Source organism: Oncorhynchus mykiss, chromosome 13 (assembly GCF_057628025.1).
Source record: "Oncorhynchus mykiss isolate SJ-2025 chromosome 13, ASM5762802v1, whole genome shotgun sequence".
Taxonomy (NCBI): Eukaryota; Metazoa; Chordata; class Actinopteri; order Salmoniformes; family Salmonidae; genus Oncorhynchus; species Oncorhynchus mykiss.
The window spans coordinates 29,229,570-29,246,138 of NC_143034.1; the positions used below are offsets into that span (position 1 = coordinate 29,229,570).

At 42.0% G+C, this 16,569-nt stretch overlaps 1 protein-coding gene across 8 annotated transcripts; it reads right to left on the reverse strand.

Annotated features, from left to right (window-relative positions):
• Positions 1 to 1,752: 1,752 nt before the first annotated feature.
• On the reverse strand, positions 1,753 to 12,504 carry LOC110485903 (SWI/SNF-related matrix-associated actin-dependent regulator of chromatin subfamily E member 1). 8 transcript variants are annotated; one of them, XM_021557122.3, is made up of 11 exons: positions 12,286 to 12,504; positions 11,168 to 11,218; positions 10,750 to 10,802; positions 10,133 to 10,237; positions 9,144 to 9,224; positions 8,687 to 8,818; positions 8,295 to 8,466; positions 6,653 to 6,825; positions 6,346 to 6,447; positions 5,432 to 5,672; positions 1,753 to 3,593 (listed from the first exon to the last, which is right to left on the reverse strand). In XM_021557122.3, exons 2-11 carry the CDS (start codon positions 11,172 to 11,174, stop codon positions 3,370 to 3,372), a joined length of 1,290 nt encoding a protein of 429 aa, XP_021412797.1. In that variant the 5' UTR covers positions 11,175 to 11,218; positions 12,286 to 12,504; the 3' UTR covers positions 1,753 to 3,369. The 8 variants fall into 8 exon arrangements, with proteins under 8 accessions (XP_021412797.1, XP_021412798.1, XP_036796470.1 ...); XM_021557123.3 differs by lacking the exon at positions 12,286 to 12,504 and adding an exon at positions 11,970 to 12,109; XM_036940575.2 differs by lacking the exon at positions 12,286 to 12,504 and adding an exon at positions 11,964 to 12,105.
• Positions 12,505 to 16,569: the final 4,065 nt, after the last annotated feature.

Sequence of the window (16,569 nt, forward strand, 5' to 3'; positions counted from 1 at the left end):
CTGTTTATCTTCTACCTGTCTCTCTTCTCTGTTTATCTTCTTCCTGTCTCTCTTGTCTGTTTATCTTCTACCTGTCTCTCTTCTCTGTTTATCTTCTTCCTGTCTCTCTTCTCTGCTTATCTTCTACCTGTCTCTCTTCTCTGTTTATCTTCTACCTGTCTCTCTTCTCTGTTTATCTTCTACCTGTCTCTCTTCTCTGTTCATCTTCTACCTGTCTCTCTTCTCTGTTCATCTTCTACCTGTCTCTCTTCTCTGTTTATCTTCTACCTGTCTCTTCTCTGTTTATCTTCTACCTGTCTCTCTTCTCTGTTTATTTTCTACCTGTCTCTCTTCTCTGTTTATCTTCTACCTGTCTCTCTTCTCTGTTTATCTTCTACCTGTCTCTCTTCTCTGTTTATCTTCTACCTGTCTCCTTTGCTCACATCAGGTCGATACAACGTAAATACTGTTGGTTAAAAACATGTTAACTACAACAGAGAACACTACTTCAGACAGCTGGAAAGAGTGGTGCTTGTATTGAAAACAGGAAACCCACTTCCTTGTACCTTGTAGATCAGAGGACACAGACCAGTGGACCAAATCTTTAACAAATGGTTTCAAATCTGTCGTCAGTATTGGGTGCCATAGATAGTGTGTGATAAGTCGTTGGAAGTGTAACACATTCTGCTTAGAGTTCATGTCTTTTGAAAGCTGGCCAGTTCAAATGAGTCATAATTTGCACAGGGCTAGGATAACACAGTGCCACCGAGGATAACACAGTGCCACCGACGTCTACTGTCCCCACATGCTTCAAGATGTCCACCATTGTTCCTGTACTCAAGAAAGTAAAGGTAATTGAACTAAATGACTATCGCCCTGTAGCACTCACTTCTGTCATTGTGAAGTGCTTTGAGAGACTAGTCACGGATCATATCAACTCTACCTTACCTGACACCCTAGACCCACTTCAATTTGCATACCACTCCAACAGATCCACAGACGATGCAATCGACATCGCACTGCACACTGCCCTATCCCATCTGGACAAGAGGAATACCTATGTAAGAATGCTGTTCATTGACTATAGCTCAGCCTTCAACACCATAGTACCCTTCAAGCTCATCATTAAGCTAGGGGCCCTGGGTCTGAACCCTGCCCTGTGCAACTGTGTCCTGGACTTCCTGACGGGCCATCAAGAACAACAACCACCCGCACCACTGCCTGTTTTCCCCGCTATCATCCAGAAGGCGAGGTCAGTACAGGTGCATCGAAGCAGGGACCGAGAGACTGAAAAACAGCTTCTATCCCAAAGCCATCAGACTGTTAAATACTGTTAAATAGCCATCACTAGCACATTAGAGGCTGCTGCCCTATATACATAGACTTATGTATATACTGTACTCTAACGTATTCTACTGTATCTTAGTCTATGCTGCTCTGACATTGCTCACCCAAATATTTATATATTCTTAATTCCATTCCTTTACCTTAGACTTGTGTGTATTGTTGTGAAATTGTTAGATATTACTGTTAGATATTACTGTACTGTCAGAGCTAGAAACACAAGCATTTCGTTACACCCGCAAATAACATCTGCTAAACACGTGTATGTGACAAATACATTTGATTTGAATTCCAACATGGAATTATCCTCGGTCACCTCAGCCTGAGTGTGGGAATAACTGTTAATATGAACAAACACGCCACCTTAAAGGATTACCAGTTCTATACGCAATGCGTGAGACATTGAAAACAAACCCTGGCGTCAACAACTTCCTGTCAGGGTAGAAAAGTTTATTGGTATAAATGTGGCAAACAAAATCGATTTTTAAGACAGTATGTTGATGACTCACTCTGCTTTTCCAAGTAGCTTCAGGACGAGATGAAAAACCACTTACGCTCACGCAAACCTTCTAACGCGGCTTCTTACATTGCATATTAACATTTAAGAGTTTGTTCTGGGTCGAACGTTGTACTACTGGTCATAACAACATAACACTGAAAGGTTGTTCTAAGCATACCGCTTTTGATTTGATTGAGAGCTAGCAGACTTTAGAACACTGACTGTTCAGAGCACTGTACAGCATGGATGGACTCGTAGCATTTACAACAGGTTGGTGGACGGACGGACTGGGCCCAGGACTCACAATACACAAGAATAATAATAAATCATGAAAACAACTACTTATTTCTATTAACTCCTGAGACAATACTGTCACTTAATACTGATACTTAAGAGTAAACATGACAAAATATCGAGAGAGAGTCACCCCACCCCCTTCCGTTACTAAGCAAACTCTTCCATTTGAGGAGTTGCGACACCATGCAAAAATAACATTGAAAGCAACAATAACATTGAAAGCAACAATAACATTACACTCCAAAGAACAAGTAATTAAACATTGAACAACTTGTTTTTACAACCAGCCTCAATCGGTAAGATTAATGGTGTCTGCCAGACATTGTACCATAGTGTCTGCCAGATATAGTACTATAGTGTCTGCCAGATATAGTACCATAGTGTCTGCCAGATATAGTACCATAGTGTCTGCCAGATATAGTACCATAGTGTCTGCCAGATATAGTACCATAGTGTCTGCCAGATATAGTACCATAGTGTCTGCCAGACATAGTACCATAGTGTCTGCCAGATATAGTACTATAGTGTCTGCCAGACATAGTACCATAGTGTCTGCCAGATATAGTACCATAGTGTCTGCCAGATATAGTACCATAGTGTCTGCCAGACATAGTACCATAGTGTCTGCCAGATATAGTACCATAGTGTCTGCCAGATATAGTACCATAGTGTCTGCCAGACATAGTACCATAGTGTCTGCCAGATATAGTACCATAGTGTCTGCCAGATATAGTACCATAGTGTCTGCCAGATATAGTACCATAGTGTCTGCCAGATATAGTACCATAGTGTCTGCCAGACATAGTACCATAGTGTCTGCCAGATATAGTACCATAGTGTCTGCCAGATATAGTACCATAGAATAAGACAAGAGATATGTTTTGATATATTGACAGGTGATGGGATGGTTGCTATCGACTGGCACTGCGGTCTGTGATAGAAATACGGTGAATTCACCGTATGAATTGTGACTCAATTTAGATGACATTCACTTTAGTTGGGACAATTGTTTTGCTTTGTGGATTTGGAGCGCTTCACAAATTGACAGCAGGTCCATTTTGACCCTGCCAACAGAGCTCTGAAGATTCAACCAATTGCATCAAACTTCCCATCGGAAATAGAAACCCATCTAAACACAGCTTTTGTTCACATAGATACTAATGTACAATGTGTTATCATCAGAGTGGGACTGTAGAGATGGAATGATGCATCATGGACATTTCTCGGCCCTAAGGTCAGAGGTCGACTCCTCAGTGGGCGGTAGGGCGTGCCCTGCTCGGCCCCTCTGAGGCTGCTGGCTCGCTGGGCGGGGCGTCCTCCGTCACGGCAGAGGTGGTCTCCGACCCTGTGTTACTGTCACTGGTGCCGTCCTCCATAACCCCTTCCGGAACACTCTCCTTGTCCTCGGACGGCGCCCCCTCCTCAACCTCACTGGCAGGACGAGCCGTCGACTCCTCCGATGCCTTTGACTTCTCTGTAACCAAGAAAGCAGGAAATATTAGGGGACAGCAAACACGTTTGGACCGATGTGGTTTCAAACGTATAAAATAACATTGTAAAATGCGCTCAGCAGACAATCTCCCAAGAGAAGCATCTCCCCATATACAGTGCCTTGCGAAAGTATTCGGCCCCCTTGAACTTTGCGACCTTTTGCCACATTTCAGGGTTCAAACATAAAAATATAAAACTGTATTTTTTTGTGAAGAATCAACAACAAGTGGGACACAATCATGAAGTGGAACGACATTTATTGGATATTTCAAACTTTTTTAACAAATCAAAAACTGAAAAATTGGGCGTGCAAAATTATTCAGCCCCTTTACTTTCAGTGCAGCAAACTCTCTCCGGAAGTTCAGTGAGGATCTCTGAATGATCCAATGTTGACCTAAATGACTAATGATGATAAATACAATCCACCTGTGTGTAATCAAGTCTCCGTATAAATGCACCTGCACTGTGATAGTCTCAGAGGTCCGTTAAAAGCGCAGAGAGCATCATGAAGAACAAGGAACACACCAGGCAGGTCCGAGATACTGTTGTGAAGAAGTTTAAAGCCGGATTTGGATACAAAAATATTTCCCAAGCTTTAAACATCCCAAGGAGCACTGTGCAAGCGATAATATTGAAATGGAAGGAGTATCAGACCACTGCAAATCTACCAAGACCTGGCCGTCCCTCTAAACGTTCAGCTCATACAAGGAGAAGACTGATCAGAGATGCAGCCAAGAGGCCCATGATCACTCTGGATGAACTGCAGAGATCTACAGCTGAGGTGGGAGACTCTGTCCATAGGACAACAATCAGTCGTATATTGCACAAATCTGGCCTTTATGGAAGAGTGGCAAGAAGAAAGCCATTTCTTAAAGATATCCATAAAAAGTGTTGTTTAAAGTTTGCCACAAGCCACCTGGGAGACACACCAAACATGTGGAAGAAGGTGCTCTGGTCAGATGAAACCAAAATTGAACTTTTTGGCAACAATGCAAGACGTTATGTTTGGGGTAAAAGCAACACAGCTCATCACCTTGAACACACCATCCCCACTGTCAAACATGGTGGTGGCAGCATCATGGTTTGGGCCTGCTTTTCTTCAGCAGGGACAGGGAAGATGGTTACAATTGATGGGAAGATGGATGGAGCCAAATACAGGACCATTCTGGAAGAAAACCTGATGGAGTCTGCAAAAGACCTGAGACTGGGGCGGAGATTTGTCTTCCAACAAGACAATGATCCAAAACATAAAGCAAAATCTACAATGGAATGGTTCAAAAATAAACATATCCAGGTGTTAGAATGGCCAAGTCAAAGTCCAGACCTGAATCCAATCGAGAATCTGTGGAAAGAACTGAAAACTGCTGTTCACAAATGCTCTCCATCCAACCTCACTGAGCTCGAGCTGTTTTGCAAGGAGGAATGGGAAAAATGTCAGTCTCTCGATGTGCAAAACTGATAGAGACATACCCCAAGCGACTTACAGCTGTAATCGCAGCAAAAGGTGGCGCTACAAAGTATTAACTTAAGGGGGCTGAATAATTTTGCACGCCCAATTTTTCAGTTTTTGATTTGTTAAAAAAGTTTGAAATATCCAATAAATGTCGTTCCACTTCATGATTGTGTCCCACTTGTTGTTGATTCTTCACAAAAAAATACAGTTGTATATCTTTATGTTTGAAGCCTGAAATGTGGCAAAAGGTCGCAAAGTTCAAGGGGGGTGAATACTTTCGCAAGGCACTGTACCTAACTCAGGGGACCTGACCAGAACCATACATTAAAATACCATACGGTTTAGTGATTAACACTGTTGGGCCTCACCACCAGTATCCATGGGGCTGGGTTCCGTCTCGTCTCTCTCCTTGTTGCTGCTGTCCCTGACAGACACCTGTTGGCTCTTGCTGCCATTTGACGGGCCAACTGGTTTCTCCTCCTCCTCCAGGCTAGAGGACGTGGACGCCTCCTTCTCCCGCTCTGACAGGCGCCTGCGGGATGCATCCTCTGCCGCAGCGACCTCTGCAGATATCTTCTCCATGTCCACCTCTACTTTCATACAACACAGCTGGGCGCAGAGTGGCAACATGTTGAGTCTCCCCGCCGGGGGATTAATGCTATTAATCTTACAATCAATCTCACACCTGTGCAACTGTGATTAGTAACAGTGAGACAGTGAGTAGCGAGTGCAATGTTGACACCTTGATCAGATTTGGCACAGTTCCTGTTTTCTCTACAATGATACTACATTGCAAGGCAGTTAACCAACTGTTCCCTGGGCGCCGTGGATGTCGATTAAGGCAGCCCTCCGCACCTCTCTAATTCAGAGGGGTTGGGTTAAATGCGGAAGACACGTTTCATTTGAATGCATTCAGTTCTACAACTGACTAGGTATCCCCCCTTTTCAATCATTTTATTTCATTGAGTTTGCCCATTGTGAAGCATAGAGGAAGTCAATTGACTCGAAGTAAATGGCGCCACCTGGGGTATGGACTACGCAGTGCAGCATCTGGATTCAGAACTGCACCGAGTCAATTCAGAACTGCACCGAGTCAATCCACTTAGAGTTCTAAGTGATGACGCCGCGTGTTTGCCAGGACACGTGGACCAAGTTAGCAGCTGCGGGATCTCTACAATGCAAAACTGGCCCATTCCAAATAGCCTGAGGTCAACGCTGTAATATTTACTATGTGCAACATTAATAGATTTTGCGTACAAGTTCCCGGATGATGATCCCATACCCTTTTCAGCTCGCCGTTGAAAGACTCTGTGGCATCGATGAATTTCCTTTTCTTGTCCTGGTGGCGGTCTTCAATCTGAAGTAGCTCCGCCTCCAGCTTCCTCTGTGGACCAGATAGACAGACAGACAGACAGAGATCTGCCAATTTACCTGACTGATTACCTGTTTTTAATTGCTACTCAATTATCAAATAAGGAAAAAGGATCTGATTTCCAGGCTACCATGACAACAACACCATGACTGGGTATCTATATGTCTCTAGGAAGACTGATAGAAGACTGACAGAAGACTGACAGACACCAGCGTACCTGGTGCACCATAAGAGACTGGACCTGCCGTTTCAAGACCTGCATGCGGGCGGTAGTGACGACGGAGCGCACGTCGGGGACCACGCTCTCGCTCAGGATCTCGCTGATCAGCCGGTGGTTGCGCTGGAAACGGGCGGCAGCCGAGTGCTTCGTGGAGAATCCGTCGTCGTAATCTGGGAGAGCGAATGGAAAAGGCATGTGGCGGGTGCCGTGTGTCTATCAGGGCTCAGCGAACACAACGGTCAATGGGTCAAGAGGGGAGAGATCCCGCCACAACAAGTGTAGATGTGGTCGGCTTCCGGAAGAAATCTGATCTGGCATATCTTAATCGGACATAGTTCAACATTGACATACCTACGTTTGGTTGAACCATTTATATCAGTCGGAAATGTCTGCAAATTTGGCTGTTTACATGTTTGTCGCATGAACATACTTGAATATACACATTTGCAAAGGATGTTTCACCACTGTTGCTGTGAATGGTGTTGATATCCATATGTGGGTACAGAGTTAAAGATACATTTTTCTCTCTCGCTGTGTCTCAAAAACCTTACTCATTTACTCCAGAAACGTCTTGGTGGTTTTTACTGGCGCTTGTGCTCCTATTATTTCCCAGAAAAACTAGAGGATGTTGCGAAACTAAGTGAACATCCCAGCTTTTAGGTACGTGACACTTTTCTTTTAAATCCAGGGTCAAATGAAGCTGTCCTCTGTAACACTAGCATCAAAGTAAGTCAGAAATGTAGGAGAAGACATTGTCTCTTTAATAAGGTCAACTTCTTATTGAACACATGGAGAATTCATTCATTCCACGTTGGGCCAAAAGTCATTCAATTGACAAAAAAAATCTAAAAACTGCAGTGATTAAATAAAGTGATTGACTGCTGTAGTCAAACACCCATTTCATTTGAATGCTACCCTTTGAAAATAGCAATGGGGGCAAGATGGTGCATTTGTCTGTGCATTTTGGGAGCAAGAAATACAATTTTGGCTTCATATTAACATCGCACATTTTATGGTGGAGAAAGACGTCATTCGAAAATGATCATCATCTCCATCAACCTGTTCCATCGGTTGATCTTCACTTCCGATTTTTTGGGGGGTGCTTTTTCTCCAAAACCAACGGGAACAGTTTCTTCAGACTCTCCCCGTTCTCCGCATCTATTAAAGCAACTGATGTGGCAAATCTTTTTGAAGTCATCAATGTACAGCTTGTTGAGAAATGAACCCATAGGGATACTAACTATCACATTTTTATATCTTGGGTGTTTCCAACTTACCACAAGATTTTTTTTAATCCATTTCCTGTATACCATTATCCAGCTCGATACGAGACAAGCATCATTTCCTGCAGGGTGTAATTCAGAAGTCCAGTTTTGATGTATGTTTCTATGTGAATGTGTGTTGCCTTGTTTCTTACTGGATCTCAGTGAAGCCATTGATCTCAAATACAGGGCCCAGACTTATACTACAGAGCTGAAATGGAGCGTGGCCTATAAGGTGAAGTAGCAAGTGTGACAAAACACGAAGAGGTAGTGCAGGGATAGAAATTGACACCAAGGTGATGTCACAGTTGCTGAAACATGGTGTGGGAACCAGTGTGACTGACATGGTAATACTAGTAGTGCTGAGAGCGTCTTACCATCTGGGTCGTCTGCTGGCTGGATACTCATGTACGGCTCGCCCTTGTCGAGACGAGACTGGCGCTGTCGGCTTTCCTCCTCCAGAGCGGCCTCGGCGCGGCTCTTAGCGTTGACGTAAGCCAGGTAGGCCGGAGAGTTGTGGTAGGCCTTCATGCTCTCATTGTACTCAATCTGTGGAGGAGAGACAAGGATGTGACAAAGGGAGAGATCTTTGACACGTGCCCCTGCAATGCAAAAACAAACTCTTCGACATTGAAGAAAAGTTACTCAGTATTTTTTTCAAAGGAAGGAATGATGACTGGAGGGACCCTTCTGACAACTGTTGGAGACACTTGTTACTGGTCACCCATAACAACCCCGTAAATAAACACCCCGGTAAAAACAAACCAACCTTCTCTGCTTCGTAATCATTCAAGTAATCCTGTTTCTCCTCATCAGTGAGGTCCCTCCACATGCCACCGATTATCTTCCCAATTTCCCATAGTTTCAGATCGGGATTGGAGGCTTTTACTTGATCCCAAACCTGGTGATGAGAACCAGACAGGGGCTCATTATCTCCACAAACCTATGGAGGCCGTGTTTAAACTCCACCTCCAGGGAGATATCCCATAGTCTGCCTGTGTGCTCTTAATGGCTAGGCTGCTGTATGTCTAGTTTCACAGTTCACACCTACCTGCATGGACACATGGGGCAGACGATGTGCAGTGTACATTAAGAGTGCTCGTCCCTAACCCTGGCTAAAGTGCTGCGTGTTATAAGGGTATAGTACAGTATTTTAATATGTCTTGCAATGGTGCGCACGATGGCGCAGTTTGGGGTTTAAGTAATGTTACGCGGAGACAACTTACCTTGCGACTATATCGCATGTATGGCATCAACGGCTTGTCTGGCGGCTTGGGTGGCTTTGGAATGTTTATTCCTGAAGAATTCTGGGAAATAAAAAGGCACTTTTTTGTAAGATTCAAAGTCAAAGTTAGGACACCAACTGGTGCTAAAAATGTCTAGTCATACAATTTGACACTAAGCAAAGTTTGGACTGAGAACCACCCTGCAGGAAAATACGCAACCACATAGCTGATCATCCAACCTTCAACAAAGTATTTGTAAAAAATCCCAACAAAGACCCATCAAACTACAAAACCATCAGTTCAATCACCTCCATTTAATTAAAGCCTGTTTGAGCCCAACCAGTGTACAGGAGTCACACAGAGACTATGATTGAGTAACGCTGATGGAAGAATATACAAAATCTCCCTCAAGCTGAGACGGGCACACTGCGTGACATAATGCCATTATCAGAACCCGAGTGCCAACCACAGCTTGCATGCAACGGCTGAATTATTCCCGTAGCAGCCGAAACCCATGCCAAGCATTGGGTCTATAATGCCATGGCAACGCTGATGGCATGGGTTACTTAGCATGGCTATCAGCAATGCAGACTTTGAAGGGCAGGATCGAGCGATTTTGAACACACACAGATGGACACTTGGCCAGTCTGCACTAGTATGATGAAGGCAGCAGAGGAGCGCTGGGATGGCATACATCTCAGAAAGCCTTGGTAATGGAATGGGTTAGATGAATCATACTGTCCCTCTGTTCAAGAATGTCTGCTCTTATAAGCCCTGGGAAAAATGACTATTTCTAAACAAAGACAAAGAGCAAAGTTGTCAAGAGCTGTTTTAGCTCATATCTGCAGATACGTTACTACTGAGTTTTACTAAGCAAGCTAGATTAGGCTGTTTCAATCCAACTAGATAGTCATTTTAAATATTGATGTTAGTTTCCTTCTGTGTCTGGCGTTTTCATCCCGGTGTTTTTTCTACATCATTGTTCCTACCGTTGCCCGACTGTTGTTGCTTGTTGTCCCTCCCAGCCTGTAGTTGTTGTAAGCCAGATGACTGTAGGGGTTGTACCCCACAAAGCCGGGGGTGTTGGGCAATTGCTGATGGAAACAAATGAGACAGAAACACAGATGAGAAATAACGTTTTTTTTAAATGGGATAAAGCATGACAAAATCAATGAAAAAACTGGTGAGAACACGAATGTTGAAAAGCTGTAGAACTCAACTGAAAAAGACTTGCACTCATGCTGTAGCAACAAGAAGGATCATCAAGACAGCAATGTTATCTATACATTACCGTTGTTTCTTATGAAAATAATGTAGAGTCTACACTCTACAGTATGTTGTATACGGTACCTCACATCTTAGGGAGTGGAGCTTATTATCTGAGACTGCAAAGCCTATTGCATTGACCAATTCTACTGTGGTAACAGGACTATCTACATGGGTATACCGTATTAAATGGCCAAATGGATTCCACTTTTAAAAACAAAGTTAGCCCCCAAAAATGTGGACAGTAGCAAGTTAACATTGAAAGATAATAGCCGGCATGAATGTTGTTATGGGACATCCCTTTCCAAATGGCTTCCCATGTGCCATCAGAAATACTTACTGTTGTAGGGGCTGGGGGAGGGGGAGGGGCATATGGCCTTTCTCTTTCTCTTTCTGTTTTGAGAGAAAAGGTGAGATTTTAAAATTGAAGCAAAAAGCCCCCTTTTTACATCTCTCAATGTTGATTAAATCAATCCCATCAAGGTAGATCTGAATTTTGTGATTTTCTATTTCTCTCTCAGCAAATACAAGACGGATAATTATTAACCTATCAATTATAATACTAGGAAATTCTATAGGCTACCAGAAGTTAATATTTCATGCCTGAAACTCAAATTTATTTTATTGTGATAACATATACATTTGTAAATTCACATTTTTGCAGCCATAGTTGCCCAGCTTTATCCGAGACCAAACAGAAGTACTCATATTTTCATTATCTGATGGCTAAACTTGTATAATTGCAAACAATGTCTTACTTGACATCTTGGCAGAGGAAGAATTCTATCAGTTTATTCCAGTCATTGGGTCTGTAATAAACACATTATAATGGGGGAAAGCATTTAGGTGTTTCATTATCTTCATTTGTTATTACAGTACTTTAAAAATTGAATAGGAAAGAAAGTAAGTAGCTTGAGAGGGAAGACAAAAGAGATGTTGGTGCCAAAATGATGTCAGGCAACGTATGTGCAACATCACAACAGTGTCAGTGGACAGGCATGAACATGACAGGGGTTTGATGTGACGACTAGCAAGCTGTTCGCGTCCAAAAACATCGCTTACACTATTTGGAATGGCATTTGCTTATAATTGCACATGCGTAAATAAATGAGATACATGGAAATGCATTTGCTGAAAAATAAAGCTCTGTCATCTTGCGTAGTTGGCTGACACCCAGCTGTGCTAGCTAGCGAGGCTAGTAACGCTGAGCTAACTAACGTTACTTGCTTAGTATATGCAGCTACTAGCTTTAGCTAGCCAGCTGGCTAACTTGGAACATCTGATCAGTAGATGATGAGCATGCAAACGTAGATAACACAATCGGTGAGCTTGGTAACTTTTGGAGAAGGCGAATAATCTGCAGTTTAAATGATTTAACAAAAGCTAAAATACAGAATATTGTATTTGATACTCCGCATACGTTGTCAGGTAGCTCGCATTAGCTAGCCACCAAGCAGTCAGATCAAAGCAAGCTAACGTTAGCTATCTAGCTGTCACTGAAACATTTCAATTTTGATTTGAGGCGTTAAAACAGCGGATTAACAGTGACTATACCCGAACCGTTTTGGATGTGGATTTTGCAATCAAAAACCTTGGATCAGACCATTTAGAAAGCACCATGCTAGCTTGATAGCCACTGCCTCCTACGCTGTATATGAATAAGCTATTTGCTAGCTAGAGCTGTCACAGTACAGTCACATCATCACCTTGCATGTATCTGTAAATCTGTTATTCAAACAAAAGTGGCATTTTACAAAAATTCTTGACATACAATTGAAAGACTATTCAACATAAATCAATTAATGAATACTATTGATTTTCATATGTCGGTTAGTTCACATAGCAAGCAAGTGAAAGTAATGGCCAGCAAACTCACCCCAAAATCCTTTGTCCCCCACCAGTGTGTGTGTGGCTAGAATCAGGTTTAGCTAGCAGAAACAGTCCTCAGAATGAAACATATATATATATATTTATGGGGTCCACACAGATTTCAGTAGAATTTTCCAGAACTATTCCTTTCTCCTCTGTTAAGGGCATAATGTTTGCATTACACCCCAAGGCTAGCCTACTCTAAATTGAATCACCTAATTTCATTACTAACATTTTTTCAATCAATATATTACTCAAATAAATTATACATAATAAATACACATTTGTGATGATTTTGCAATATAATACTGAATTTGAGACTATCAAATTCATAATTAATCAATTACTGATTTGGAATCAGATATTCTGAATACATGGGTTCACTAGAGTGAACTACAGTATGAATGAATCAGTGATGAACATGAACATACAATAAAGAGGACAGAATTCATGAACAATTTATAATTTATACATAACCGATATAAACTGCACTAATTGAACTATGCTGCTGCAGTTACAGGATGACAGGTCTTGTCATTGGTGCACTGAAGGTTGAGCTGCTATTGCTTATGGCAGAAGAATGAATCTTGGTAATTCATTCTGACCATACATTTTCATATTCCAATGCTTTGCCAAGAGCGATTAGCCTTAGCTTCAAATTCTATATGATAAAAATGACAAAAAATATTGCTTACGTCACCCAAGCATGAAACTTAGCTATATACATTCTGCTTCACTAACAAAAAAGGGTTTTCAGAAAAGCCAAGGCTGGTCTATTCATATCTCCTATTTTGTTAGCAGTGGCGATCTGTCATTCAGGGCCGAAGTTGCAAAAAAAAAGAGCCATATCTCAGACTGGCCAATAAAAAGAAAAGATTAAGATGGTCAAAAGAACACAGACACTGGACAGAGGAACTCTGCCTAGAAGGCCAGCATGCCGGAGTCACCTCGTCACAGATGACGTTGAGACTGGTGTTTTATGGGTACTATTTAAAGAAGCTGCAAGTTGAGGACATGTGAGGTGTCTGTTTCTCAAACTAGACACTCTAATGTACTTGTCCTCTTGCTCAGTTGTGCACCGGGGCCTCCCACTCCTCTTTCTATTCTGGTTAGAGCCAGTTTGCTCTGTTCTGTGAAGGGAGTAGTACACGGCGTAATACGAGATCTTCAGTTTCTAGATAATTTCTCGCATGGAATAGCCTTCATTTCTCAGAACAAAAATAGACTGATGAGTTTCAGAAGAAAGTTATTTGTTTCTGGACATTTTGAGCCTGTAATCGAACCCACAAATGCTGATGCTACAGATACTCAACTAGTCTAAAGAAAGTTGTATTGCATCTTTAATGCAGTTTTCAGCTGTGCTAACATAATTGCAAAAGCGTTTTCTAATGATCAATTAGCATTTAAAATTATAAACTTAGATTAGCTAACACAATGTGCCATTGGAACACAAGAGTGATGGTTGCTGATAATGGGCTTCTGTACGCCTGTGTAGATATTTCATTAAATATAAGCAGTTTCCAGCTACAATAGTCATTTACAACATTAACAATGTCTACACTGTATTTCTGATCAATTTGATGTTATTTTAAATGAACAAAAATGTGTTTTTCTTTCAAAAACAAGGACATTTCTAAGTGACCCCAAACTTTTGAACAGTACTGTAGATAAAACGTATCGGTGCTCATCGGCCATTGGACATAAACATTACACAACAAGTTGGAAATCGCAAATTCAATGATGAGTGGTTTGGAAGGAATCAGTAACGGTGGCTAACTGCAAGCATTGCAAAGCAATCACTAGCTTCTAATTCAGTGGAGTGGCCGTGTGGTCCCAAATCTGGGATTAAGGGTCTCTTTTCCAAGTTTAAAATGATAAACATTCAACATTGGCCATGCTGTCAATGAAGCGTGATTTATGTCACTCTCAAAACAACTGTTAACTCAGAACTGTGATATCTTGACTTCAGTGAGTTCAAGACAACTGGGAATTCCAGAAATAAGGACTGGGAAATATGTTTTGAATGGTCATCCAACTTGGAATTGTAAGTCTGGCCTTTTTCTAGAGTTACGACCTGAAGATCAATTATTCAACTTTGTTTTTTTTCTGAGTTCCCAGTTGTCTTAAAAGCACCATAAATTCAGAGAATGGCAGACCTTGATGACAAAATTTGTCCACGAAGGTCCGCCGTGCCACCTTCCTGTTCAAGTGAGCACAGCACAACAAGGTGAGTCCAAAAATGTATTGCATGCCGCTGCATAAACTATGTAATATGCCAGGGAGATATGTATACTGTAGCTAAGAAAGAAATACTAAGTGTATGTTGCGTAGTAAGCTGTTAGTAGCCCATGTGCCTCACCCTAATAATTTGGTCTATTTACCCCTCTTAATTGTGCCTACTGTTCTAACTTGGTAGTGCACATGTAGCCTATAGCCTGTTTTAGAGAAATATAATCATTTAATCTTGTAAGAGTTTTCATTGTCTGCTTTCATGACCCATTTATTTATCCTACTGTTCTGACTTGGTGTACAGGGAGAACACTGTAAGAACAGCCCATTTTCTGAATTCTGTCACTGTACATTTCAAAAGTGCTAAACAAATAGTTATATTGACTACGTCCATCCTAGCTCGCTCATTAATGTCTTCATTGAAATTAGGGATTGCCTCTTATCCGCTTGTTGTCCCCTTATGCCATAGTTTCTATATCTCAATTGTCATTAGAAACCACATTTGTTTAAGCAAGTCAGCCATATCTGCTATGTTATTTTAAAGGCAGTAAATGAGGCTGAATGAACTGTTTCGCTGCCAGAAAAGGCTCTGCTGATAGCCAGGTGTAGCAGTGGTAAAATGTTGGGACAGCTGTATGTAGGCCTTAACAGTTTGTGGGCATCGTTTGTCACGGTTATCATGCAATTAATGTATTGTTTAGTGTTGTGTTGTGTAGTGGCTTTGATGGCATGCATTCCACTGTTTTTTGCCCCACCCAGATTTACATGCTGAAATCGCCGCTGATTGTTAGAACTCAAATGCTTTGCATTCTTGCTCACATTCTTTGCAATCGGTACAATCTCAACAGTAATGATTTTATTTGCTTGTTGCCATCTTTATAATAACACAGTAAGCCTCTTCTGACCTGGATTGACATTTCAAAAAAACAAATGAATGGCTCTGCCCTAATCCACTTGTTGTTTGATTTGGCAGGCTATTGATCATGGTGTGACCCTCTATTTGTATTGTCTTCCAACACAACCTTTGAATACAGTTCAAATACGTTGAATACAGAAAAACACTTTACTATTTTCTCTGCGACAGTTATTTAGATAGGCCCATTGAGTTAGCACTGTTTGATATCTATGGATAGGTCAGCTTGCGCACATTGACCTCCATCACTGCATCACTTACTTGATGTGTGACACCTGTCATGCAGTAAGTACTCCATTGCATTCCGTAAATATCTCATATAGCCTATTGTTCATGTACTGGACAGAGGTGTGCAGAGACGGATGACCCCTAGACTAAATGCCAGATGTAAGGGCTTAACTGACACACCCCCAGGCCTCCTTGGCACAGTCCTGGGATTCTGGATGCCTGTAGACTTGAAAAGGCCAATCCCATTTTAAATCAAGCAGAGGATTCCACTTAAATCCCTACTGACTTCCCATTTTGGATTAGGCATAGGATTTTCTTCTGAAAGGTCCGGGGTATTTCCCATTCTGATTCAGGCACAGTTCGTCTTAAGCCTGTTGGGCTCGCCAATAGACTCAGGCAGTGGAACTAAGCAGCCTTGAACGTTTATTCTGGTGGTGGACCGTGCAGGTATTTTTATAAGCGGTGGCAGTCACACTATTATGATGTATCATTCCTGAGGTATTCGTTGGACATGCCTTGCGTAATACTGTTAACGACGTGCATGTTTAAGCGGAGCCTTCAAAAGTTACACCCGGCAAAAGACATTCATGAGATTTTTTCAGTTGACAGAAACTTCCGCAGTTTCTGACTCGGTCGGTTGACCTGTAGCTATGGTTGTGTGGTGGACCTGGAAAACAGTACTGGGATGATGTTTTTCTTAGCCTTTGATGATCCAGACATATTGATTGAAACAACCCGTTTAGAAGTGCACCCTCGGTTCTTGTGCAATCAGTATGGCCTACACTTAGCACAGTATACACTTTCCCTTGAACTCAGTATCTACCGTGTGGTGGAATATATTTGGTACATGATCTAACATACATGAACCGTTTAACTACATGCCATGCAGACGTTTAGAGGGGGAAAGAATCAGGCGAGAGA

What these genes read in the sequence shown, in the direction of transcription:
- LOC110485903 (XM_021557122.3), bottom strand. An exon ending in CTCCCCCAGCCCCTACAACA is followed by an intron (nt 10,238 to 10,749) that starts GTAAGTATTTCT and finishes TGTTTCCATCAG; the next exon opens with CAATTGCCCAACACCCCCGG. An exon ending in CAGCCCCATGGATACTGGTG is followed by an intron (nt 3,594 to 5,431) that starts GTGAGGCCCAAC and finishes TCTTGGTTACAG; the next exon opens with AGAAGTCAAAGGCATCGGAG.